At 36.9% G+C, this 27,299-nt stretch overlaps 1 protein-coding gene across 9 annotated transcripts in view; it reads right to left on the bottom strand.

Annotated features, from left to right (window-relative positions):
* Positions 1–27,299, bottom strand: part of SMAD5 (SMAD family member 5) — a 43,518-nt gene that overhangs the window by 14,670 nt on the left and 1,549 nt on the right. For 3 of the 9 annotated variants that reach the window (XM_072629864.1, XM_072629872.1, XM_072629869.1), the window contains exons 2-4: positions 24,000–24,051; positions 3,335–3,911; positions 2,489–2,740 (exon numbers count right to left, since the gene is read on the bottom strand). In XM_072629864.1, coding sequence (XP_072485965.1) covers positions 2,489–2,740; positions 3,335–3,737 — 655 coding nt within the window. In that variant the 5' untranslated portion in view covers positions 3,738–3,911; positions 24,000–24,051. Of the gene's footprint in view, positions 1–2,488; positions 2,741–3,334; positions 3,912–9,107; positions 9,269–9,842; positions 9,904–23,999; positions 24,052–24,248; positions 24,372–26,698; positions 26,807–27,299 lie in introns of those variants that run through there. The other 6 variants (XM_072629866.1, XM_072629870.1, XM_072629865.1 and 3 more) reach the window with 5 other exon arrangements.

Raw genomic sequence — 27,299 nt, forward strand, 5'->3', positions numbered from 1 at the left:
AGGAGGGATAGGAAACAAGAGATAGGCAAAACATAAAAACAAAGTTCAGGTGTAGAATACGTCTGGGAAAGTATATGTCTATATATGTATGTATATGTTCTATAGCTATGGAGAAACATATCTAAACTTTATTGTAGCCTTAGGGGGAGGGGGTAAGGGAAAGGGAAAAAAAGAAGTAAAAAAGTACACAGCAGAGAAGGTAGCAAAGAAAAGATGGACAATTCTCAACATAACGTGTATTATTTATCATATAGGCTTTCCTGAAATGAAAATTTATAGTTACATATTTTGAATCCTCTCTTATGTTCTGCTACCTATACAATATGCTTTCTTTTCTTTATTACTTTAAGTTTCAAAATTTAAGTTTATGATATGTTTTTGTTTCTTTTCTCTATTCTGTATTTGTGTTCTGGCCCTTAAGTCAAAAATAAAATTTTAAAAAAAGTTCCTGGAGAAGATAGGAGGGATAGGATCAAGGGTATAAGTAGAAGAGTTTATTTTTTAAAGGAGAACAGCCACATAACAATTCTCAAAGTAAAAAAGAATTCACTCCTTCTAGAGTGAAAGAAAATTAAGAAAATATCTACAGTAATGATGAAAAATTCACTTTTCACTGCAATTCAGGTACAGAGTAAAAGAGAAGGTTTGGTTAATAGTTACAAAAGCAACAAAGAGCAGTATTTATCAAACACCTACTCTACACAAGACACTAGTCATATTTACTAAGCCAACATCTGCCATCCTTCGAAAAATGTTAGTAGTTCTCACAAATGATTCATAACCCAAGCACTGTATTCATAGCTGAAAGGTAAAGATCCTTCATCTCAGAGACGGTATATGTTAGATGTTAACAATTTATAGGAAACAAACCTCAGCCATTAGCCAGAGACAGGGAGATGTCCATCACCTTAATTTTTTTTCTATTTCCAAAATCTTTTTTTTGTACTTAAATGTTGAAGATGCCCCAGGCACTAAAAACATAATCTGACATTATAGAAAAAAATACTGGGAACACCAGAGGCCAAACACCTCAGTGGCTACAAGAGATTAAATTACATAAAGAAAAAATGTGAAGTGGTAATTTATACATTATTTATTGCCAACTCTTAAATACCTTGTTGAAACTTTTCAAGTGAAAGGTATAAATTCATTATTGAAGCATCTCAGTTTTGAAATTTCAGTACAAGTAGAAAGCTCCATATGATTATTTGAAATCCTAGGGGGATGGGATAATAATATTTATATAGCATTCACTATGTGCCAGGTACTGGGCTAAGCATTTTACAATTATTATTTGTTTTGGTTCTCTCAACAACTCTGGCAGGTAGGTGCTATCATTATCCCCACTTTACAAATGAGGATCCCATGCTTAACTGAACATTTGGTTTCAACTCTTGCTGCCGAAATCTCATAATACCTTATTATTCTGCTTTCCTGCTTTGATAACTGGAGTATAAATATACGAAATATAAGCTTTCTATCTCAATTATCTTGCTGCCCACAGGTCCAACCTTTTAAATATTATTTACCAGATCAAAGTGTAGACAGGGTTAACTAACTCAAACAAATAATCAGGGATTTATATTAAAAAACAACTTGAGAGGCTGTTCTTGTTTGTCACTATTTCCTCCCATGAATGGAAGGCACTGACAAAAAAATCCACCTAAATGAAGGTTCTAGTCCAGGGGTCAGGAATCTGTGGCCTCAAGTGGCCTTCTAGATCCTTGAGACTGAATCCAAGTTTTACAGAGTAAATCCTTTCACTAAGGGGATTTGTTCTGTGAAGTCTGGATTCAGTCAAAGGGCTACACTTGAGGACTTAGCAGGTCATATGTGGCCTCAAGGATACAGGTTCTCCATCCCTGTTCTAGTTATATGGCTGCCTGTTAAGTTTTAACTAGCAAACATACAAGTGCCCTTTCAAAAAGTAATCTGCTAATTACTGTCTCACTATTTAAAGAAAATTATTTTAGCAATTATCTAAAAAAAAAAAAAGAAAACTGCTTCTTTTTAAAGTCCAATTTGAACTCCATGAAAATATTTATTATAAAAACATAACTACCTCAGAACCCCTAATAGAGATACCAAAGATCAAATATTTGTATGACCACCATGATCATAACATGTTAAATTTGTTATGTATACTTACATATCCTTAAAGGAAAAGCAAGCTGTAAGAGATTCATAGTTTCACATGAAACTCTTTATCTATTCAACTCTGTTTTTGAAAATATTCTGTCTGTCTCTCCCTGATACATCCTTACCCTCTCCTCTCCCCCCAGGAGTTTTTTAAATTCAGAAATTTTTTTAAAGGCAAGAGCCAAATTTAATCTTTTTTAAATGAAAACAAATCATTTCACAAAATAAAGTTAATTCTAGCCTCCTTAGGTTATATAAGTACTCATAATGGCAAGTGGCTAGAAGAAGAAACTACTCTTTTTGTAGGGTGATTTGGGATTTGGAGAGATCAAATAAAATTAATTCTTACCTGGAAGTTGAAATGGACTTCCTGGTCCAGAACTGGCAGGAGAGTTGGGGTATGTGCTGCTAGCTGGAGAAGGAGGATAAGGGCTATTTGGTGACAAGGGGAAAGGAGTGTTGTTGGGCTGCTGGAAAGAATCTGGAAAAGTAGCATTCTGTGGCATATGTGGTTCATTGTGGCTTAGATTCCTGAATTGAACCAGAAGGCTATGTTGTGGATTGAATTCACTATGTCGAGGCACTAATACTGGAGGCAAGACTGGAATAGAACAAAAGACAGTTGTCAAAAATACTAAAATAAATACTCAACACATTACCATTTTGACTAACTAATATTGCTTATTTATATAAGCCCGGGTCAAATGCAGCATTCAACAATTACTAGCTAAATGGCTATAACAAATCCCTTTATCTAAGTCTCACTTTCCCATTTGAAAAATGGGGATGATATTTACTATCATACCTTTGTGACTGAATTATCGAGGTCAAATGAGATAAGGTAGGCACAATTCTATGGAAACTATAAAGGGTTATATATTTCAGCTATTATTAACCTGTTGTTCCTACCTGCCATTTTTAAGCTTATTATTTTCAAAAATATGACTTCATCTTATCCTTAAAGGCCCTGCCCACCCCATGTGAATCATGGAAAATTAGGAATTTACAGTACACACTAAGTGAAAACTATTAGAAAGCAATTAACTACTAAGAGCCAGTCTACAACTAGAAATACAAGAAACAATACTGGACTAATTAGTCACTATATCTCTAACAAACTCACTACATTAAATAAAATGAAATACAGCTCTGTGCTAATTTTTCCCCCTCAGGAAAAAAAAAGTCTAAAACATACCTGGACTTTCCACTCTCTTATAGTGGTACGGATTGATACAAACTTCCTTTTGCTTAGATCCAAAGGGAAATTCACAAATATCCAATGGCTTCAGTTCATGATGACTCTGTAAATCAGGCCAACGCCAGACTCGGCAGTAAATAACATGGGGTAGGCCTTTTCTGTGAGAAACCTGTAGTCTTCCATCTAACGATCTAGGAATAGTAACACACTTGCTGGGTTGTCCAGGGCTACTCAGTGCTTTTTCTAGTTCTTCCATAGCACCCTTTTTCTTTTTTAACTTTTTTACCAAAGCATCAACTGCTTTTTCTGCCCATTTTTCCTCTTCATCACCTTGTTTCCAGCCCAATAATCGCTTTACAGCTGGGCTAGTAAAAGAGAACAAACTGGCCATTGACGTCATTTGACATAAATCTTCAAGAAACTTTCTTACCACTAAAAGTCAATGTGTATTTGAAGAGATTATCACAAGTGATAAACAATGTACTATCTTTCTACAGAAGAAGCAATTAACCAATAATGGGAAAATACTGATTTATCTTCAGGAAGTTTCAGCATTTCTTTTATCAGGTGTATCCTAAAGAAAAGAGTAAACAGGACAAATATTTAAAGAATTTCTTTAAAAATCTGTAAGTACAGGTTATTTTTGGTAAGTGAAACATAAAAACTATAATTGGGTTTTTAAAAAAGATTTTTTTAAAAACCTCAAGAAATTTCCTAATTCTATACAATTTACTTTTTTACTCTTAAAAATTATCTTTAACATTCTTTTGTTTAAAAAATTGAGCTCCAAATTTTCTTGCTCCCTCCCATCCCTCCCTTCACCCATTATGAAGGTAAGAAATGTGGTATCAATTACACATGTGAAATTCTGTAAAAATATATTTCTATGTTAATCATGTTGCCAGAAAAATAAAGTTTAAAAACTATGCTTCAATTTGCAGTCAAAAATCCATCTGTTCTTTCTCTATAGGTGGGCACTACCTCTAAATTAGTTCTTAAGCATGATTCCTCAGGTTTACCGGCTGTATATGTATTCTTGACATCAAGAGCCACCTCATTTTGCTAATCAGAATACACACCATGAGGAAAATTTACATCTTCCTTAGGATCATTATAATCTTAAAATGTTCTAAAACTACTTAATTTCCTCAGGACAAAATGCATGGTTTTTTTTTTGTGTGTGTGTGTGTGTTTTTTTTAAGGCAAAGAGTGGCCTTAGGTCATAAATTACAGCAGACGATATACATTTAAGCTATAGTCTTTTTTAGTTTTTTAATTTAATATTTTAACACAGACGGTTCCATATTTGAACACCCCTAACAAAGTGTACTACCTTAAAAAAAAATCTAAACAGAAATAAGAAGTTTATCCTTTCATTTTGATAGTATGCTACTAACTCTGACCATAGTACTTGATCAGTCCTGTTGCTTCTCCATGTATACCCCACATTTGTATCAAAAGATACAAATGCTTTAACTCATGTCCCTCCAAAAAACTGAGAGTATTTTGCTATCTTGGATTGAGAAAATCTCAAGAAATTTCAATTTTTAAATTGTCTGTAATTTTACAACCCCCCATTTTATTCTATAGTACAATGAAGAATGTTAAACTACTATAGATTAGGCATTCTAGGAAATATTTAGTGCACAGATTTTGGATAAAAGAATCTTTTAAGTTTAGCTTATTAGGCCATTTTGCCCTAATTAAATGATTTACATACATATAATATGTCTTCTGTGTTTAATAATCAGTCTAGTAAATCATTAACTAATAATACAGAAAAAAAGTAGCCTATACAAACACACTACAAAAACCAAGTTCAGAATGGGGCGTCAATAGAGAATAAATAAAAGTTCAGTGTTATGAAAACTGTAGAATTTATACTTTAATAGTACGTGAAAGTCATTCTTTAACTCTTCTGTAAAGGATCAACCAACAGGCTAGAAGCCTTCCTCTAGACTGGGATTTCTTAATTTTTTTGTGCATTTCATGGACCTCTTTGCTAATGTGATGAAACTTATGCACTTCCTGCTCAGAATGATGCCTTTAAATGAATATAATACAATACATAAGATTACAAAGGAAATCAATTATGGGGCCATATAATGGTTTAACTCCTGCTTTTTTATCTTCTGACAATTTGTAGTTGCTACTGCAGCATCCCTAAAGCCCACTTACCCTTCTCATTCTCTATACATGTTTATTAGTCCAACTACTTTTCAAATGACATCTGAAAAGTACACAACTTGCCAGTCATCCTGACTTTTGTCTTTCCACTGGACTCCTGGTGACTCTGGAAGAGTCAGGCTGATATCTTTGTGGAACTCTGCCCCACTTAAATCCAATTCATGCACCAGTCAAGACATCACCTGGGGATGCCGCTGGTCCTCTTAGAAAACAAAAGACAAACAAGGACCCCTTCCACATGATAAAAGCTCTGTCACTAGTATACAATAGGAAGATATACAATGAGAAAACTATGAGAAATAGTATTATACATTCAGCCATTCTAAATGAATTTCTATTTTACAAATTCTAAGAGGGACCAGACCTCGATATACCACACTGGGCATCTGATATCCTAAGGATTTCGGACAGTAAGTAACAGTGTTGCCCCCAAATGCACCTCTGACAACTCAACAGGAATAGGACTGATGGAACCAGAGGCAAAGGCCTAATAGTGACTCAAAAGGGACCTCACACACACCACACTGAGCACCGAAAGGATCTGGGCCTCAGGTCTGACACAGAAAGCAAACGAATACATGTTCCTCATATATTCCGGATGTGCCTTACTCCCAGAATCCAGGGATACAATTACTGAGTTAGTGCTATGAATGAACTCAGTCCAGGCCATTAGAACTAAGGTCTTTGTCTGAAGCCCTAGGCTCTGTGTCTTCAAGCCAGGTGTTTGCAAACATCCAAACACAAAAGGGATGCTAGAGACTACATAGAGCCTTGGGAAAAACACTAGTGCCTCAGGTTTAACTCACCTTTAAAAATCTTTATTTGACCTTACCACTCCCCCAAGCTATCATCTTCTCCCATTAACTTCTACTTATACTCTTAGAAAGACTATATACCCAAGATGCTTACCAGCCAATTTCCTGCAATCCCTTGCAGCCTGGCTTGCAATCCCACCACCCAACGGTAACTGTTCTCTTAAGTAAGGAGGCATCATGGTATGGTAGAAAGAAGGGTAGACTAAGAGTAACTAGAGTTTAAATCCTGGCGCTGCCATCCATCATCCAGTTGTTAGTTTAATCCTAGATAGTTCAATCTGAGCTTCAGTGTCCTCATCTGTGAAAGAAAGAGGCTAAACTAGGGGTGGGAAATCTGCAGCCTCAAGGCGACACATGCATGGCCCTCTAGGTCCTCGGGTGCAGCCCTTTGACTCAGTCCAAGTTTTACACAACAAATCCTTTTATTAAGAGGATTTGTTCTGTAAAATTTGGATTGAGTCAAAGGGCTGCACTTGAGGACCTAGAGGACCACACAGGGCCTCAAGACCAAAGGTTCCCCACCCCTGGAAATGTTAAACTAAATGGCTTATAATGTCCCTATTAGCCACTTTCATAACTGCTAAATCTTATTATGTACTCTGAGAATTTACCCTCTTTATATTATGAGGTACTACTGATGATATCTTTCCTTTCTTCTGGACAATCACTCCTACTGTGGCCACCACTGTACAGTTCTCACATGGTTCTCCTCCTACTTTTTTAAAATTAATTTGTTTTCAGTTTTCTACAATCACTTCCATATATCTTAGACTTTCTCCCCCTCCTTCCCACCTCATTTAACATTAAAATGGATGTTAAAAATAATTTTTAAGAGTAAAAAAATAAATTGTATGGAATTAGGAAACTTGTTGAGATTTTAAAAAAAAATCTTTTAAGAAAAACCCAATTATGATTTCTATGTTTCACTTACCAAAAATAAGATGGTGTGTAATCTTATATAGGTCCTACACATACGTTCTTACTAAATATATTTTCACCTTAGTCATGTTGCATAGAAGAATTAAAATGAATGGGAGAAACCATGAAAACAAAAGATAACATGAGAAAATGATCTGCTTCCTTGCATTGTTGTGAAGGGCTAAGTCTACCAGAAAAACTCCTCGCACACTGTGGTTGTTGCTGTATACAAAGTTCTCCTAGTTCTGCTTCTTTCACTCAGCATCAGATCATATAGGTCCTTCCAGACCTCTCTGAAGTCTTCCTGTTCATCATTTCCTCCTCCTACTTCTCTGAGCAATCTCTTCACTTTTTTTTTTTTTTGGACTATCACTGATCTTCAATGTACTTAGCAAGGCTGTTCCCCAGAACACAGTCCTGGATTATCTTCTCACCTCTCTTGAAAACTGCATTATCTCCTTTAGATTCAAGTTACTTCTCTACAACAGATGAATTCTGATTCTATTGTAACCAACATATTATCTCTCTTGACTTCCAATAACGTATCATCACCTACCTCCTTAGATATTTGGAATCTAACATCTCAGATCCCAATGAGCTACAGGAAGTAAAAATGGTACTTAGGGACAAGACCAGGTATATACCAAAGAATCTGTGATGGAGGTGACAATCTTGAAAGAACTGTGGTTTTGCTTTACAAGACATCCCAAAGGAAGGGTTACCCAAAAGAATGGCGGGGAGAAGGCAATCCAGAGAACAATCTATAATTGAAACTACTTTCAATTATACTACTTTGAAAGTAGTTTCTCCCTCCTATAAAATCAGAGAACACTCTACAAGTCAAATAATATTTATTAAGCAGCTACTATGTGCCAGGCACAGGGCTAAACATCTAAGGATATAAAGAAAGGCAAAAAACAGTGCTCTCAAACTTATAATGTAATGAGGGGGACAACATACAAAAAACTAAGTACAAACAAGATACCTAAGGGATAAACTGAAGATAATTTCAGAAGAAACTCACTAAGGATCTTTAGGTAGGACCTGAAGGAAGCGAGAAAAGCCAAGAGACAAAGATGAGGAAGGAGGTAATTCCAGACATGGAGGACAGCAAGTGAAAATGCCCCAAGTCAGGAGAGAGAACATCTTGTTTGAGGAACAATGAGGAGGCCAATGTTATTGGATTGTACAGTTTGATGGGGGTAGGGTGGAGAGATGGAGGGGGTGGAGTAAAGTCTAGAAAAATAGGAAAGGACCAAGTTATGAAGGGCTTTGAATGGCAGACAGAAGATTTTATATCTGATCTTAGAAGTGAAGGGGAGTCATTACTGAATAGAAGAGTGACATGGTCAGATCAATTTCACAGTTGAGTAGAGGATGGACTGGAGTGGGAAAACACTTGAAGCAGGGAGATCAACAATAAGGCTATTGTAGTTGTCCAGGTGATGAAGTGATAAGGGCTGGCACTTGACTAATGGTAGTGTCAGAGAAGAGAAGGGGTCCTATGTAAGATATTATGAATCAATAGTACTTGGCTACATATCTTTCAAGTCAAATCATTTTTAATAACAACAGTGAGATCTTATATTCTCTAAACATTTTAGTCAACTTTATTTGCATTACATCTCCATGAAAAGTAGATGAAACTTTTCAATGTCTATAGCTAGGCGACTACTCAAAGCCTCTTCAATGTAGTAAAAACTACCAGATCTCATGCTGTCCTAGTTTTGAGAACCCAGAGATGCCATTACACCACAATAAGATTGATACATTTTACTGTTATCAACCAAGGGATTTGCAATGTTGGCAAAGATTACATAGCCTGTTTGCAGTCAACAAAAATCTCCTACCTTCATGTATTAGAACAACCATTTATAAGGAACTGGACTCTATGCACATCGGTCAGGCCAGAGAGAGATGGAATGATTGCCTGAAGGAACTATATTGCTTGAAGCACGGTATCCAACCCAGTAGTAGTACATCCAGTGATATAGTGGTCCAGGGATAAGACCTTGGGGAGATGGTGAAACAGGAGCCAAGAGACGTGATCAGAATAGCCTTTGCAGATCAACAGTATGCTGTAATGGATGAGATTAGGACCTTATCTTTAGGTAGCTGCTCTACCCTGAGCAGCTGATCTCAGGTAAGAATGATACAGCCAGTAATTGGGCCTGCAGACATTACAGTATTGGGAAAGAGATCATTGATCTGGTGTTGGAATATATCCATAAGCCAGAACAGTACATAGGATTCTAGAGTTTCCTAATATTACCTTTAGGAAGGCACAGATGCAGGATTCATCTCATATCAAATCAGTGGAGAGTTGCTCCAATAGCAGTGGCAAGAAACACAATTCAATAAATATTAAGCACTTATTATGTGCCAGGGACCATGTTGAGTGTTGAAGATACAATTAAGAAAAAGACACTCCCTGTTCTAAGGAGGCAAGAAAGTGAGGACTTGGGGGCATCTTGTTCTGTGGAGCTGAAACCAGGTAGAATAGCAGATGAAAAAAGGGGAGTGAGCTCAAAGTCCAATTTCTGCCCTCTACAAAGGAAGGCTTTGGAAGGTGTTTGGTACTCTACCTTCCAGACTTCCAATCATGCCATCTGCAAACTCTACCTTCCAGACTTCCAATCATGCCATCTGCAAATGAAACATAGACATCAATTGCCTGACTTGAACCAACCTCAACTGGCTCACCAGCAGACATCTATTCACCTATGTCTAAGAAGACATGAGTTATTAACATAAACATAAACAACATAAACAACTCCCTGGGCTGAGATTCCTCAAAACCTGCTCTGATCCCTTCAACTATATTATGAAATGTGACCCATACCATGGCAAGGACACAGTCTGCACATCACGTAAATGGTGGAGACTGGGTATTAAGAGATGTCAATATGACAACTGCCAGTCAAGAACAAATGAACCAATTTTTTGACTGGTGTTCCACTGGCTTTAAAATTAGTATCAATCATCAGACATCAGCTCTACTACCTGGGATTGCATAGGTAGGGGAGAAGAGGACATAATGAGGGGAAAAAGGAGAACCTGGCCAATGTATAGCTGGCAGAATACATGTTCAGTAACATTTTAAAGCTTGAGCCCACACAGATCATAAATTTGAGCTCATATTTGTATAGTGGTATGTGGATGAAAGTATGTAGAAAAATGAGAGTTGGGGGGATTGGAGAGGAGAAGTGAGACAAACCAGATTAGAACTGTGAGGCACAATTGTAGGCAAACTGAGTGATGAAGATCATAGTAAAGAATTCTAGTAAAAGACCCAGCAACAAGCTCATTTGGTTTTTTATTTTTCCTTTTCCTTTTCTGTCAAATTAGCCAATCTGCTAGATGTGAGATGGCACCTCAGAGTTGTTTTAATTTGTATTTCTCTAATCAATAGTGATTGAGGCCATTTTTTCATATGACTATAGACAGCTTTGATTTCTTCATCTGCAAACTGCCTGTTCATATCCTCTGACCATTTAGCAATTGGGGAGTGACTTGTACTCTTACAAATTTGACTCAGTTCTCTATATGATCAAGAAATGAAGCATTTGTCAAAGAAACTTGCTATAAAAATTATTCCCAGGTTTCAGCTTTTCTTCTAATCTTGACTTCATTTGTTTGTACAAAAATTTCTTTAAAAAATAGTATTTTTCCAATTATGTGTAAAGATAATTTTTATCATTCATTTAAAAAAATTTTGAGTTCCAAATTTTCTCCCTCCTTCCCCTCTTCCTCCTGAAAAAAGTAAAAAATTTTAATAGCTTATGTACACAATCATGTAAAACACATATTAATCACACTGTGAAAGAAACAAATCAAAAGTAAAAAAAAACACACAAAAAAGGTAAAAAAAAGGGAAAATAGCATACTTTGCTCTACATTCAGACTCCATTTACCATTATAAGTCCCTTGGAATTGTCCTGGATCATTGTATTTCTGAGTAAAGCTAAATTATTCAGAGTTGATTATCTCACAGCTTTGTTGTTACTATGTACAATATTCTCCTGGTTCTTCTCACTTCACTTTGCATCAGTTTATTTGTCTTTCCAGGTTTTTATAAAAATCTGTCTGCTTGTCATTTCTTACAGCATGATAGTATTTCACTACATTCATATGCCACAACTTGTTCTGTCATTGCTCAATTGATAGGCATCCCCTCAATGTCCAATTCTTTGCCACCACAAAATATATAAATATTTTTGTACATATGGGTCCTTTTCTCTTTTCTATGATCTCTTTGGAATATAGACTCAATAGTGCCACTGCTGGATCAAAGGATATTGTGCAAAAACATTTTAATTTGATATAATCAAAATCATTCATTTTATATTCCATAATGCTATCTCTTGCTTAACCTTATTTAATCTCTTATAATTTCTCTTTCCTGTTTAGCACTTTATGGTTCTCTTGAGTCTCATGTTTGAATATCAAAATTTCTATTCTACTTATTTTCATTATAATAACCACTTTTCACTGAATAACTGCTTTTTCCATTGAAGAATTATACTCAGGTTTGCTGGGTAGGTGATTCTTGGTTGTAATCTAAGCTCCTCTGACTTCTGAAAAATCACATTTCCAAACTCTGATTCTTTTTTTTTTAAATTAATTAATTTATTTAACTTTTAACATTCATTTTCACAAAATTTTGGGTTCCAAATTTTCTCCCTCCTTGTCTCCTCCCCCCACCCCAAAACACTGAGCGTTCCAATTGCCCCCATCACCAATCTGCTCTCTCCTCTATCATTCCTCTCTGCCCTTGTCTCCATCCTCTCCCCTGTCCTGTAGGGCCAAATAACTTTCTATACCCCTTTGCCTGTATTTCTTATTTCCTAGTGGCAAGAGTAGTACTCGACAGTTGTTCCTAAAACTTTGAGTTCCAACTTCTTTTCCTCCCTCCCTCCCCACCCCTTCCCTTTGGAAGGCAAGCAATTCAATATAGGCCAAATCTGTGTAGTTTTGCAAATGACTTCCATAATAGTTGTGTTGTATAAGACTAACTATATTTCCTTCCATCTTATCCTGCCCCCAATTACTTCTATGCTCTCTTTTGATCCTGTCCCTTCCCATGAGTGTTGACCTCAAATTGCACCCTCTTCCCCATGCCCTCCCTTCCATCGTCCCCCCCACCCTGTTTATCCCCTCATCCCCCACTTTCCTGTATTGTAAGATGGGTTTTCATACCAAAATGAGTGTGCATTTTATTCCTTCCTTTAGTGGTATGTGATAAGAGTAAACTTCATGTTTTTCTCTCACCTCCCCTCTTTTTCCCTAAACTAAAAGTCTTTTGCTTGCCTCTTTTATGAGAGATAATTTGCCCCATTCCATTTCTCCCTTTCTCCTCCCATATATTTCTCTCTCACTGCTTGATTTCATTTTTTTTTTAAGATATGATCCCATCCTCTTCAATTCACTCTGTGCACTCTGTCTCTATGTATGTGTGTATGTGTGCATGTGTGTGTGTGTAATCCCACCCAGTACCCAGATACTGAATAGTTTCAAGAGTTACAAATATTGTCTTTCCATGTAGGAATGTAAACAGTTCAACTTTTATAAGTCCCTTATGACTTCCCTTTGCTGTTCACCTTTTCATGCTTCTCTTCATTCTTGTGTTTGAAAGTCAAATTTTATTTTTAGCTCTGGTCTTTTCATCAAGAATGCTTGAAAGTCCTCTATTTCATTGAAAGACCAATTTTTCTCCTGAAGTATTATACTCAGTTTTGCTGGGTAGGTGATTCTTGGTTTTAGTCCTAGTTCCTTTGACTTCTGGAATATCCTATTCCATGCCCTTCCATCCCTTAATGTAGAAGCTACTAGATCTTGTGTTATCCTGATTATATTTCCACAACACTTGAATTGTTTCTTTCTAGCTGCTTGCAATATTTTCTCCTTGACCTGGGAACTCTGGAATTTGACCACAATGTTCCTAGGAATTTCTCTTTTTGGATCTTTTTCAGGTGGTGATCGGTGGATTCTTTCAATATTTATTTTGCCCTCAGGTTCTAGAATATCAGGGCAGTTTTCCTTGATAATTTCATGAAAGATGATGTCTAGGCTCTTCTTTTGATCATGGCTTTCAGGTAGGCCCATAATTTTTAAATTGTCTCTCCTGGATCTATTTTCCAGGTCAGTTGTTTTTCCAATGAGATACTTCACATGATCTTCCATTTTTTCATTCTTTTGGTTTTGTTTTGTGATTTCTTGGTTTCTCATAAAGTCAATAGCCTCCATCTGTTCCATTCTAATTTTGAAAGAACTATTTTCTTCAGTGAGCTTTTGAATCTCCTTTTCCATTTGGCTAATTCTGCTTTTGAAAGCATTCTTCTCCTCATTGGCTTTTTGAACCTCTTTTGCCAATTGAGTTAGCCTATTTTTCAGGGTGTTATTTTCTTCAGCATTTTGTTAGGTCTTCTTTAGCAGGGTGCTGACCTGCTGTTCATACTTTGCTTGCATGTCTTTCATTGCTCTTCCCAGTTTTTCCTCCACCTCTCTAACATGATTTTCAAAATTTTTTGAGCTCTTTTTGAGCTTTTCCATAGTCTGAGCCCATTGAGTGGGCTGGGATACAGAAGCTTTGACTTCTGTGTCTTTCCCTCATGGTAAGCATTGTTCTTCCTCATCAGAAAGGAAGGGAGGAGAAACCTGTTCACCAAGAAAGTAACCTTCTATAGTCTTGGTTTTTTTCCCTTTTCTGGGCATTTTCCCAGCTAGTGACTTGACTTCTGAATATCCTCTTCACACCCACTTCGCCTCCAGATCTGCCCAGCCAGCACTTGGGGTCTGAGATTCAAATGCTGCTCCCCAGCCTCAGGGCTTCCGCGGGGGCGGGGCTGCTACTCAGTGTGAGATCAAGTTCAGGTGCTCAGGTGGGGGCAGGGCCACCTCATGTGCTCAGTTCCCTCAGGGGGTTTAAGCAGAGACCTTCAACAATGGATCCAAGCTCCTGCCTGCTTGGGGAGCCCCGTTCTGCTCCCACCTCCGCTGCTGCCTCCCGAGGGGGCCTGAGTTATGGGGGCACCCCACTCCCCTCTCGACCCACCAAAGAGACCCTCTCACCGACCCTTGTCCCCTGTGGGTGGAGGGACCCGCGCTGCTGCTGGAGATTCTGTCCCTGAAGCCTGCTCGGATCTGCTCCCAGCTCGGATCTGCTCCTTTCAGCGCCGGGCGGCCAAGGCAGGGCTGGGCTCTGCTCCGCGTCCACAGCGCCGCAAAGAACCTTTTGTGAGAGGTTTTCAGGCTCTCTGGATCAGAAATCTCGTCCGCTCCACTGTTCTGTGGCTTCTGCTGCTCCAGAATTTATTGGCAGTTCTTTTTTACAGATATTTTATGGGCTGTGGGTTCGGAGCTAGTGTATTTGTGTGTTTCTACTCCACCATCTTGGCTCCACCCCTCTCTGATTCTTTAATACAGAATCTGCTAAATCTTTTATTATCAACTATAGTTACATATATTTGAATTTTTTTCTTTCTGGATGCTTGCAATATTTCCTCCTTGACCCAAGAGCTCTGGAACTCCCTATGATATTCCTGGGAATTTTCATTTGGGGATCTCTTTTAGGAGGTGATCAATGAATTCTTTCAATTTCTATTTTACCCTCTAGTTCTAAGATCCCAGTTTTTCTTGATCGTTTCTTAAAATGTGGTATCTAGGTTCTTTGCTTGATCATGGCTTTTAGGTAGTTCAGTAATTCTTAAATTATCTCTCCTCAATCTATTTTCCAAGTTGTTTTTCCAATGAAATATCTCACATTTTCTTCTATTTTTTAGCTTTTTAAAACTTTGTGCTAATGTATCTTGATATTTCATGGAGCTATTAGCTTCTACATGCTCAATTCTAATTTTTAAGAAATTATTTTCTTCAGTGAGCTTTTGTACCTGCTTTTGTGTTTTGGTCAATTCTACTTTTTAAGCTCTTCCCTTCAGTGAATTTTTGTACATCTTTTTCCACTTGGCCAGTTCTGTTTCTTAAGGAATTCTCTTCAGTGAATTTTTGTACCTTTCTTTTTTCCACATGGCCAATTCTGCTTTTTAAGAAGTTCTCGTTAGTAGATTTTTGTGCCTCTTTTATCATTTGACCTATTTTTTTTTTAAAGGTATTACATTCTTCAGTATTTTTTATGTCTCCTTTACCAAACAGTTGACTCTTTTTTCATGATTTTATTGTTTCACTCTCATTTCTTTTCCCAACTTTTCCTCCACCTTTTATTTGATTTTTTAAAATCCTATTTGACTCTTCCAGGAATTCTTTTTTGGGGTGAGCCTGAGACCAATTCACATTTTTTCTTTCAGACTGTACATGTAGCTGTTGATATTGCTGTCTTCTGGATGTTTTACTTTTCCCAGTCACCACAGTAACTTTCTATGGGAAGGTTCTTTTTTTTTTTGGTGTTTGCTCCCATTTTTCCAGTCTAATTATTCACTTTTAATTTTATGTTAAAATTGGACTCTGCTTCCAGGATGGAGGCAGCACTAATCCCAAGCTTCAGGTTTTTCACACTCCTGTTTTCAAAGCTAGTTGTGGGGGTCTCTAAGTTTTCAGTTCTTTCAAGATGCTACAGTGTAAGGAAAGGTGTGATCTCTGCTATTTTAGCCTGTGTGCTTGTCTATGAATGACCACAAGCACTCTTTTCTACCCTGGAACTGTGTCCAGGTCCCTACTCCTGCTAGTGCTTCTCCTCAGCCTGGGGCTGTGACATGGAACTGCTTACGGACAATGCAACAGAGTCCAGCTTCCAATGTAATCTCCTTCTGACCAGTTATCCAACTCCCTTACCATATGCAGGCTGAAAGCCCCAGAAGCCACCAATATCAATTCAGTCATTCCCGAGGTCCATGCTGGCAGTCTGTGCTCCACTTTCACCCCAGTGAGATAGACATTTCATGCCAACATTCTAAGTTGTCTCACTCTGTCCTTCTGTTGGTTCTACCTCTTCAGATCATTTTGCAGCATTATTTTAAGGTTTGAAGGGGACTTTCTGGGAAAGAGGCAATATTTTAATGTTGTTTGGAAGGGAATTTGGGAGAACTCTGGCAAATCCCTGCCTTTACTCCATCATCTTGGCTGCATTTTATAGTAAGTTACTCTTAATAAATGTCTGGTAAATTAAATAACTTGCCTATATTCACACAGGATAGTGTGATGGATGTTACAATTAGTCTGAATTTGAACTCAGATACATCCAAACTTCTACTGATCAACCAATAAACTATTAACATAAAAGAATATTACTTAAATACAAGTTCAACCAAAAAAAACAAAATAACCTAACACACACACACACACACACACACACACACACACATACACATACACACACGAAAACCGTTCAGAATAAGGTTTGGAGGGGTTAATATCTACATACCTAGGAAGAAGTACCAACATTACTATAACCACAAACCTACCAAAGTACACACTTTTCCAGAAAAAGCACAGAATTTTTCAAAGTTAAATGGCCAACTATTCTAACCTATACCTAAAAAAGCATTCTTTCTACAACACCCCAGTTAAGTAGTTATCCACCTATGCCTGAAAACCCCCAATGTTAGAAAACCTAATGCAACCAAGTTGCTCTGGGCCTACTAGATATCCCCTGATATCCAATAATGAGAACTATCTCATCCATACTCCTTTTCTTGTTCCCCATTTAACACTAGAAGGGATCTAATACATCAGGGGTTCTTTTGGCAGTCTGATGCAGCCTATGTATTCCTTAGAATAATGTTAAATATATAAAATACATAGGAATACAAAGAAGGCTAATTATATAGAAATAGCTACCAAAATTTGCTGAGTTTATACTCTGTTCAAAGATGGTTAGGTCAACCAATAAATAAACATTTATCATGTGCCAGGCACTGTACCAAGCACTACAGCTACAAAAAGAGGCAAAAAAAAGTTCCCATCTTGAAGGAACTCACAATCTAACAGGATAGACAACAAATAAATATATACCATCAAGGCACATATGGGATAAATATGAAATAATTAACAAAGAGAAGGCAGTAGAGTTAAGAGGGATTGAGAAAGGCTTCCTGTAGAAGATAGAATTTTAGTTGGAACTTTTAAGGAAGTTAGGAGAGTCAGGAGGAAGACATGAGGAGAAGTGCATTCCAGCCATGAAGAACAGTCAGAGAAAATTTGCGGAGCCAAGAGATGGAGTATCTTGTTTGAGCAACAGCAAGGAGGTGGTTGTTGTTTAGTTGTCCGACTTTGTGACCTCATTTGGGGTTTTCTTGGCAAAGATACTGGTTTGCCATTTCCTTCACCAAGTCATTTTAAAGATGAGAAACTGAGACAAAGTAGTTTAAATGATCTGCCTAGGGTCACAGAGCTAGTAAATGTCCAAGTCCAGATTGGAACTCAGTAACAGTTCACTTTATCTATTGTGCCACCTAGCTGCCCCTCAAGGAAGAATGAGTGATCAATAGTGTTAAGGGCATGCAGAGGAGTCAAGGATAATGAGGGATGAAAAAAGGTCACTGGCTTCTAAAAGATCACTGGTCACTTTGAAGAGAACAGTTTCAGGGGAATAAGGAAGTGGAAGTCAAAGAGTTTAAGAGGTTAAGAGAGAGGGGAGAGAAAGTGGAGGTACCAACTTTTAGGTTAGTTTAAGGAGTTTAGCCACAAACAGCATAAAAGATATAGGATGATAATTAGCAAGGATGAGGAATCAATTGAGCATTTTTTGAGGACAGTGAAGACGTTGGTATCTTTGTAGGCAGTAGGCAATGAGACAGTAGACAGGGAGAAATAAAAAATAAGTGACAGAGTGGGGATGACAAAAGGTGCAATATGTTGGAGGAGATGGGAAGAGATGGGATCATTTGAGCAGGGAGAGTGGGGTTAGCCTTGGTAGGGAACAGGACCACTTCATCATGTGAGATAGGAAAGAGGAGAAGATAGTGGTAGAAGACATATGAGTGACATGAGATGAGTAAGACAGAAAACTCAGAGTGAATGGCCTCAATTTTTTTTTCTGTAAAATATGAGACAAGGATCTCAGGTGAGAAGGTGGGGGAAGGAGGGGCCATTGGAGGTTTGAGAAGGTATGTAAAGATTTGAAAGAGCCACTCTGGAAACTAGGATAGTGAGTTTAAAAGGCAGGTATAGAAAGACTACCTAGCATCAGTTAAGGGCCTAGTTGAGTTTGTGTAACAGAAATTTGTAGTCAATGAAGTCACAATAGTTGCATGATTTTCTCCACCTTTATTAAGCAGCACATTTGTAGGGGCAAAGGTGATGAATAATGGCAGTGATCTAAAGCTAAGGCTTGGCAGGGATTCGTAATATGATATGATAATAATATAATATAATCACCATAATTACAAGGGACATAGGGATTCAAGAGAGGGAAGCATAGAGTTGAACTTGTTCTTGCATCAACAAGTCAAGATGAAGAAAAGAGTAAAGAGTGCCTAGTGTGCAGAGAAGACAGTCTGGGAGAGAATTGAGGGGCCAAGGGACTAGAAGTCACAGTGCAGATCAAATGTAGGATTTTGTAAGGAAATGTAGAAGGTAAAACGCCAATAGATTATGGTAGGATAAGGGGATTCCCAAATTCTTTAAAGTGGAAGAGGTACATCCTCAAACAAAATCAAAAGCATGACCACATTAATGTGTGACTGAGGCAGGGGGAAAGAACAGTTCATGAGAAGTGAAGAGGTTGAGGAACTGAGTGTTTCAGATATTTGAAGAAGCATCAATAATGTATATTGAAGTCCCCTAATATGAGGACAGAAGTTAGTAAAGAAAGAAAAATTGTGAGCCATGTGTTGAACTCATTGAGGAGAGAAGGGGAGTTAACCTGGAGGTCTACAGAAAATAGTTATTAGGATTTTGATTGGGTAGTAAATATGAATAGCATGAAACTCAAAGAAGTAGAGATTACTGTGGGATGGAAGAGAACTTGGATGTGGCAAAAGAGAGCAAAGAGTAGTCCAATTCTTTCACCTCCACCAGTGAGTTGAGAGGAATGAATGAAGGAGTAGCCAGCATGAGAAACAGTAGCAAAGCAGGTTATGTCATTAGAGAGAAGTCTGGTTTGAGTAATAGCTAGTAGAGGGAAGGAATGGGAGAGAAAAAAATTTAGGATTAAGGAAAATGTGTTGCCTATGGAACAAGCATTCCACAGGGCACAGTGAAAGGACTCAATGATAACTAATGTACATAATAACAACCATAAAAAAGTTCAGATGACAGGGAATCCACATGAAGGATGTGATGGTCTAAGAGGAAATGGGACTTGATCTCAGCATTGAAGGATTAGCAAAGAGAAATAAAAAGGCAACCTACAAAAGGGGCACTATTGGAGCACATTTAAGGAGGAAGTCTGAATGCAAAATATTCTAAATGAGGGGGGTAAATAGATAGGGTTATACCAGAAAGGTCCGATGAGATAAAGTAGGTATAGTCAAGATTTCTGGAGCCAAGAAATTTTATTTTCAGGCTAAAAGCTTGAACTTTCCTTTGTTTTCAGTAGGGAATGCCTGAAGGATTGGGAAGATGGAGAAAAAGGTCTAAAGCATTATGTGGAAAATTTTCATCTGGCAGGGGTATCTATGGTTGGAAAGCAGAGAAGTGAAAAACAATTAGAAGACTTGCCAAGTACATCTGTGAAATAGTAAGATTTTAAAGTAGGGTGGTAGGAATGAGAAAGACAGGATATATGTAACAGACATTATAAAACCGCTTAAAAGCTCAAAATCAACCCTTTTATGAATCCTTCCAGTTGGCATTGGTTTTCTCCCAATGTTTCAATCCATACTAGTCAACAACAGTAAACAACTTTTAACCCCAACAAAGAAACTTTTAAAACCCCATCTAGAAAATTTTAATGCATTGGGACTGCTTCCTTATCTGTAAAATGAGAGGGATAGACTAGATGACCTCAGAGGTCCCTCAAAATTCTAATTCCATGATTCTATACAATAGGAAATGAAAAAGAATAAAATGGGTTATTGAAAAACTAGCCTAAGGCCTAAAGGTTGTCAAATATGTGAGCATTCTGTACTCACACATACAGGTTTCAAGAATGTATTTGACAGGGAGATACTGGCTGCACAGGAGCTTCCAAAATTAAAGAGTAGCAAAGTTTGTGGCAGCATCATACTAAAAGAAACATTTCAATTAAACTAATGAAAAATTAATTTTTTTGCAATAACAACAAAAAAAACTTTTGGCTCACATACTCCCAGTATGAGATAAGGTTCAATGAAGCCTCCAGTTTCCCTCTCAATTTGATTTAAATTTTAATTAATTTTGAGCAATTACCTAAAGTAATTAAATTGATCAGAACTAGTTTATTTTTACAGTTTCTAATTTTTTTTGTTAAAAAACAAAAAACAGGGCATGTTTGTGATGGCTGTAATAGACTAATTCTAGCCACAAATTATTGAAGATGCTCCATGTAGCTAACCTGGCAAGTAGTCTCGAATTTCATGGGGAGTAGAGGGGGAATTTCAAAAAAAACAATCCATTATCCATTAGACAATCCTGAGAAGAACCAGAGGGTGGGAAGAAAATGTATTCTACTTTCCAGATCTGGTTCAGAAACAGATATACCCCATTAGTATTCTTCTTCTAGAAAGAGTATAGTGAATTCCTCCTTCAGTAACCTAAACTCTTTTTTGCATGGGGGCTGCAGTATAATCTTGACTATGACTTTGAGGAGGTTCATATGCCAGACAAGTAAAACCAATACCACAACACCTTGATCATCATCTCCTCTCAGATCTAGGTGGAGATAGCCCAGAACCCTGGGCCTAAGAGCCTTAGGAATAGCAATGTTCCCCAAGAATGCTGGACCTTCTTCCAGGCTAAGCTCCACAGACATCAATGAGGGAAGAAATCATTGTCAAGAGGGGACCTACTTTTCTCATCATGAAAAGTAACTGAGCATCAATGACCATCAGCTGACAGATAAGCACAGGAGCCCTTGGAATGGCTGCACCTCCAAGATCATTAGTCCTACTTCCAGTCCAGCCCTAACAGCCATCATTCAGGGAATGATGTAGAGAGGGGGCTAGCCACTCCGAATAACTGCCACCCACAGCAAGTCAGGCAAGCTGGTCTAGCTGAGATAGTGAGGAACCTTGGGAGAAAGAGTAGGAAGCATGTGCTTCCTCTTAGTAGTCAAACCATCACCACTACCTTGACCATCATTTATACTCAGAGCTCACTGGAGAATGCCCAGGACTTTTAACCTAAGACTTTTAGGAATAGCAATGCTTCCATCACAGTGCCCACAGCAATAATCCTGGGACAAGAGCAACACCTATGGAGATATATCCTGGCAAATGTTTCTACAGGTTACAAGGTATAAGAAGACCTAGAAAAGAAAGCCCTTGCCACCAAAATCTTTGGTACTGTCAAATGGCCCAACATCAGACTGATAAAAGATTTTATAAGTAGAAATGACATTAAAGAAGAGGCAATACCACCTGCTTTGACACTGCACCTTATAGACATGGGATCTTTCCACCTGACTTACACCTGAAAACTTCTCTGTTTTTCACCCTAGAATGAGAGTTCCTTGAGAGCTGGGGCTATTTTACGTTCCTATCTGCATCCCCATTGCTTAGCACAGAGCTTTGAATGTAGTAAGCACTTAATATATGCTTTTTTTCATTCATTCATTTGCCAATTATTAATTTTGAGGTTAAGTTTCAAGTTTCATTCATTAGTACGTGAAGAAAAGCACTGTACTTTTGAAACCATACCAGATGGATTTATTTAGCTTTTAATTTAAAAAGAAAATCTCATTTTTATTTCCTATCCATAGTCTAAGAGATGAGCCAAGACGCACATTTTAATACCATACTACGTTCATGGAACATAGCTGATAAACCTCATGCATTTCAAAATATGTTGAGGCAAGTATTGCTGGCAGAAAAAAGGTCTATGGAATAATTCATATTTTCTTTCAAGAGAACTTGGGAGAATCAACTTTATTATGAAGCTTGAGGAAGGGAGATGTGTGATACCACAGAGACCAGTCAGGGAAATCCCCTTTATCTGTATTTTGCACCTGAGAAACCCAAGAGCCAGAGGATGAGGCTCTTAATATTAATAAAAATCATAGAAAGATTTTTAAGACTCCATTGTTTACAAGGATTTTCTCATAAAATTTGGTTTGTACTTTCTAATTTTTTTTAAGATTCCTGTTCTTCCCAAAATTCTAATTCTCATATTCATTACTGTTGAACCAATAGTTTCTCATGTATCATTTTTGCATCTGCATTCTTTTTACATGTGTCAAGCAAAATAATAATAATAATGATAAAACCCCTCCAAAAAAAAAAAAGAAAGAAATAAAGAAGTCTCCCTCCTACAATATACTCAAAAGATGCTCATTCAGTCTTTGCTTGAAGGCCTCCAATAAGGAAAAATCCACCACACTCCCAAGGCAACCCATTCCAGATTTCTTTAATGCAAAGTATTTTAATCTTGGGTCCAAGAATTTTTTAAAAGTATATTCTGATAGTTGTATTTCAATAGAATCCATTTCCTTTGTGATCCTATGTACTTTATTTAGTTCACTTAAAAACATTATTCTGAAGACTTTGTAGGCTCTATAATGCCAAAGTCATCCATGAAAAAAGTTTAAGAATCCCTGCTCTAATTGATAAAAGTGTATTTGTCTCTTTGCAACTTTCACCCAATGCTTCTAGCTTTGTTTTTTATGTTTCCAAAGAAAACAAATTCAATCCCTCCTCCAGGTGACAGCTCTACAAATACTTGAAGACAATTATTTATCTTTTCTTTTCCAAGCTAAGCATCACACTATTTCCTTCAATTGATCCTCACACAACATTTTACTTTTAACTGTTCCTCAAATATAGCTAACAAGATAATAACAGATATCTATGTAGCACTTAAAAGGTTTGCAAAATCCTTTGTATACATTAGAGTCTATTAAGCAGATGGCATAAAGTACTAGCTATATCCTTAAGTTATAATAAAATGTGAAAATTATAAACCCTCCTCCACTAACCAAGCTATAGTATCAGGTAAAGTGAAAGGTAAAAGCAACGTATTTGTTTATCGTTTTAAAATATCATATAAAATGAGATGGACAGAACATAGTATAAAAAGATTCAAAGTCAATAACCTGCTGAGAGAAAATACTCTATAAACTGTAGTTACAATTTATAATATTGGATACAAAAATTATTTTATTAAAATAATTTCCTTTACAACCAAGATGAGGCTCAACAAAATAGAAAAAAAAAATTAAACTGTCTATAACAACAAGGCCTCAAATTTAGTTTAGTCCATTTAGCTATCCAAAGCAATGTCAAAACTAATTTAAAATTCAAGAACTGTCCATTTACATGAAAAAAAACTGAACTCTAAGTATCCAATTTTTGAGAACTGGAAGAGCATCCCAGGAGCAGTCAATGAAAACTGAATCTGTGCTCTGACAGAGAAATCAAGCCAGTCTTTTTAAGAAATCACTGATTTCAACAATCCTTCAAAATAGGTCCAAGTCTTCTATTTTATTAAACACAGATACAGAAACTATACATGTTAGAGAGGAGGTAAAAGTGTAGGATCCACAACAGTCAAGCAGCAAACATGCTGTGAAGATCAAATGAGAAAATATGTATAAAGCATCTTAGCAAAACTCAAAGCACTACACAAATGTAAACTATTGTGTGCTACGTAACGTGCTGGAGCCCAAGAAGAAACAGACTTCAGATTTCAGGAAGGAAAAGACCTTCACTTACCCAAATTTGGGGCTGGGGACGTAGGCAGCAGGGAGAAGACACCAACAGATAGCTGTAATACACAATTACAGAACAACATTATGAAACTGCGAAGTACAATGTAAGGTCTATAGAAGAAAATCAATATTAAGGGCAAACAGGAGAAGCCTGTTACAAAAAAGAAGTCTTTCAAGGCATAGGGCCCACCTAAAATACACAAAGGTGTAGAGGGGGGAAAATACAGGGTCCAATTTTACTGGTGCAAAATACCTTAGAGTGGGTAACATTTGAGTAGTAGAGTCAGTCAGTGGAGGCCTTTGAATATACGTTATTTCCAAATGTAGTTCAGTCATAATAATCTCTCTCATACACAGACATAACCATGCCATTTCTCTGCTTTCAAAAAAGTGTCAGCAGTTATAACATACAGTAAATAGCAAGTAAATCAAGTATAAAACTACCATACCAAACTACCATGAGGGATTCTATTGTCAAAGGTACCAAGTGGCAACAGTGTTAAAGGAAAGAGCACTGGACCAGAAGTCAAGAGACCCGTGTTTCAGTCTTAGCTCTAACATTTATTAGATAGGAGATCTTAGGCAAATAGATTTACTTTTAGGCCTCATAATTTTCTATCTGGTATAATATTTTTGTAATTTCCTACTGATATAATCTAATATGCAAATCCAATATGAAATATACCCAAATCTACTGAACTTTAAGCCATGGGAAGTTCTAACAAATACTATTAATGATGAACACAGGCTTTTTTCCCCTCTTTTAATAGTGAAAATATTCACTTCTAGAAAAATAAAAACTTATTCATGAAAAACTTATCAAATGTTTTAAAATATTTGAGTTCAAATTTCATTGCAGTTTTGAATATCAAGTTATTTAAGGGTCAAACACTAATATTTTTTGTATCGTACTTCATTTAGTACTTATTATATGCTACATATAAAATATATTAATATTTTCAAAAATCCAGAAAACAGAAGCTTGGACTATATAAAGTTACAGAAAGTAACAGACTCTGTCCATTGCAAAGAATGAAAAAGATTACTACAAATCATGAGGTTTGAGTTAATAATGAAAATAGGAAATAGGGTTCTCCAAGAAGAATTGTGGTCCTACTCTAACATGTCTTCAGGTTCAGCCAAGAATTCAAATTCAGCACTAAGGGAAGTAGAATTTACTTGTCTCTGCTTCACTACAGAATGAAGCTTTTAATATTTTTCCCAGGAATGTGTTGCATAACTAATGAAAAAAAAGAACCTGACTCAAGTCTCATTAGTAACAACACTCTACCACTGTCTCCCACTCAAATTAACAGCTTACTTTGCCAGAGGGAAAAGAAATGAAACATATATCTATCTACCCATTTCTATGGCGCCTACAAGAGTAGCAGGAGATTAAACAGTAGGTTACTTATCCAACAACAAAAAAAACACAACCCATATCCATGTTCTCATTCATGCCTCCATACTCCCCAATAATGACTATATGTCAAATGAATCTACCTAATTAATATATTAGTAGGTCAGTTCTAAGTGCTCATCTGGCTTTATTACCTAACAACTGTGACTGATATAGAGTGAAGAAGTGGGATACACTTTGCAATAATGGAAAATGGACCTACAATGTTGTGGGAAGGAAGATTTAAAAAGGATTTATTTTGCATACAATGAGTCAAGTGCATAAAAAGATGTGTACAGGGGGAAAATGGAGAGGGGGACATAGCATATAAGCATAGGTGGTAAAGACTGTCATTAACCAACAATAAAAATAAGTCAAATCTAAATATAGTCATTCTAATGAAGACTCCCTTATGCACTGGTGCTGAATAAAATTAACCAGCAATCTTAACCTTTGAACTGATATAAGCTTTGAGATCTCATAGGGAAAAAAAATTCACTGGCACTTGTGAATTTGTAAATAGCTTCCTTTTAAGTTCATAAACTTGAAACATACAACTACCTCTCTAAATTTTATAATCATGTTTGGATAAATTTATGTGGAAAAAAATTTAAATCTTCTCAAATCTATTGCTGAAACTACTGACAGGAATTTAAAACCTTCCTTGGCAGCAAGTTTAGTGAGGACAATACTACTGAACTTGCCAAAGGATAACCTTTTTTAAAAGGATAAACTGAAAAACTAATATTCAAATAGTTATATACCAGGTAATGAAGAATGTTGTCAGTCTCATTTCCATAAAAGAGTGTGCTAGTGTTTGCTGCTAAGCTAACAACACTCTTCAGTGCTGGGCAAAAGGCAAGATGTGACACCCCAAACAGACTTCAAAACTTTTTCCAAAGAAAGATAAGGTAAACAAGATATAGTTAGCACCACGCCCATTTTATATGCACAAGCAGCCAAGAATGCCTTTTTTTTTTTTTTTTTTTTTTCAGATCCCCAGCTGGTCAGGAAACCGTCTCTACAATCAAGATAGAGATCTGGCCCAGAGTTATCCAGGCATTCCTCACCTCCTGGCCCGACTATTGCAATGTGTTGTCCTCTTTCTATCAAAACGACAATTGGAATTTATTGTTCAGTTGAAGTGCATTAGTTTCCCCTCACGTTATCTCCTATGCTTTAAAAGAGATGTATTTTCCATTTATGCTTTCCTATGATGAAGTTCAATCCTGGTGTTGGATGTTAGCTTCGATGTCTCTATCAACTCTAAATTTTGTAATGTCCAAATACCTGGTTATACTTACTCCAGCTCTTTTGCTCAACTGCGATTAAAAACCTCTTTTGGCTCTGGAGCATGCTCAAATCCAAAACTAGACTCATGGTAGTTTCAAAGTTTACACTCCAAAAATCCACTGAATCAGAACAAGCAGAGAGGTTTGCTAAAAGCATGTCATAGGTTTAAAAGCTGAGATTGGAAGTAAAAGTTACTGATGAAACTGAAATTAGCCGGAGAAAAATGTCAGCAGAACCAGAAGGAAACAGCACCTCAGAACTTTTGAGGACCAATCCCAAGTGGCTTAAGTCAAACGATTAAAGACTGATATCTATTTTTGAGACATTAAATGAATTGCATCAGTTCATCAGACTTCATACAGAACGAACAACCCCTGTGAATACTTGTGAATGGATAAAAGACACCAGGGAGAATCTATAACTCCATCAGTTTTGGGGAATTCTAACTATGACCTTGGGCAAGTCATTTTAGCACTCTGAACCCAGATAATGCCAACTGTAAAATAAAGGTTAACTAGTTGATCAGCATAAAGTCTCCAGCCTTTTCTTTATTTTTTCTTTAATTCTCTAATTCCAAAAGAGGGGAACAAAAGAGAAGCAGCTTTCAACACC

Source organism: Notamacropus eugenii, chromosome 1 (assembly GCF_028372415.1).
Source record: "Notamacropus eugenii isolate mMacEug1 chromosome 1, mMacEug1.pri_v2, whole genome shotgun sequence".
Lineage (NCBI taxonomy): Eukaryota > Metazoa > Chordata > Mammalia > Diprotodontia > Macropodidae > Notamacropus > Notamacropus eugenii.